We start from the raw sequence: 1007 nt of genomic DNA, 5'->3' as shown, positions 1-1007 counted from the left end.
GCATACAAATGTTTGAAGTTTTTCTTCAAACAAATCGTTTTGAAGAAGAGAAATTAATCCAAGAGTTGAGAAGGGCTTGTCACTCTATGATAGATAGATATTCTAAAATAGTAGATTGTATTTGGTACAAGTTTTGTTTTAGAGTATTCTAACACGTGTCCTTTTTCTTTTTTTATTTGTGTGATGAAATTGATAGGTGTTACAAAAAGTAAAAGTAATTACCAATTAAAATATCGATCTCCGCATGGAAGCCAACACAATCTAGCATGACAAACTTTTCAGTTCGGGGCATGATGAACAAGCACCAAGGGAAGGATAAGGTGGTGGTGGTATTGGGTGCCACTAGCACAGGCAAATCGCGCCTGGCGATAGACATTGGCCCCCGTTTCGGGGCAGAGGTCATCAACTCGGACAAAATTCAGGTCTACAAGGGCCTTGACATAGTAACCAATAAGGTGAGCAATGAGGAATGCCACGGCGTGCCGCACCATTTGCTCGGAATCATTGTTCCCGAGGTGGATTTCACTGTACATGATTTTGTGCATCATGCATTGCTGGCTACTGATGCCATCGTACAAAAGAATCGGTTGCCAATCATTGCTGGAGGGTCCAATTCCTTCATACAGGCACTTGTCACTGACAACACTGAGTTTTCCTCCAAGTACGAGTGTTGCTTTCTCTGGATGGACGTGGCGATCCCGGTCTTGCACTCGTACGTGTCGAAAAGGGTTGATCAGATGGTGGATAGCGGGTTGGTGGAGGAGGGCAAGGCATTTTTTGACCCAAAAATTCGTGACTATGATTATGGGATTAGGCGTGCCATCGGGGTCCCCGAGATGGATGAATTCTTCCGGAGTGAGGGTCTAGTCGATGGTGAAACTAGGGCTATGCTTCTTAAGGCAGCTATAGATGAAATTAAGATGAATACTTGCAAATTAGCTTGCCGTCAAGTTGAAAAGATCTTGAGGATGAGGGAGGAATTTGGGTGGCAGATCTATCGGTTAAAC

At 43.8% G+C, this 1007-nt stretch overlaps 1 protein-coding gene across 1 annotated transcript in view; it reads left to right on the top strand.

Moving 5' to 3' along the window:
* The first annotated feature begins 293 nt into the window (after window positions 1-293).
* Window positions 294-1007, top strand: part of LOC105180050 (adenylate isopentenyltransferase 3, chloroplastic-like) — an 837-nt gene continuing 123 nt past the window's right edge. Inside the window, exon 1 of the mRNA XM_011103712.2 lies at window positions 294-1007. This exon is cut by the window's right edge and continues 123 nt beyond it. Coding sequence (XP_011102014.2) covers window positions 294-1007 — 714 coding nt within the window.

The sequence above is a fragment of the Sesamum indicum genome, unplaced genomic scaffold (genome assembly GCF_000512975.1).
Source record: "Sesamum indicum cultivar Zhongzhi No. 13 unplaced genomic scaffold, S_indicum_v1.0 scaffold00301, whole genome shotgun sequence".
In the NCBI taxonomy this organism is placed as follows: Eukaryota; Viridiplantae; Streptophyta; class Magnoliopsida; order Lamiales; family Pedaliaceae; genus Sesamum; species Sesamum indicum.
This window is presented reverse-complemented; position numbering and strand designations above follow the sequence as displayed.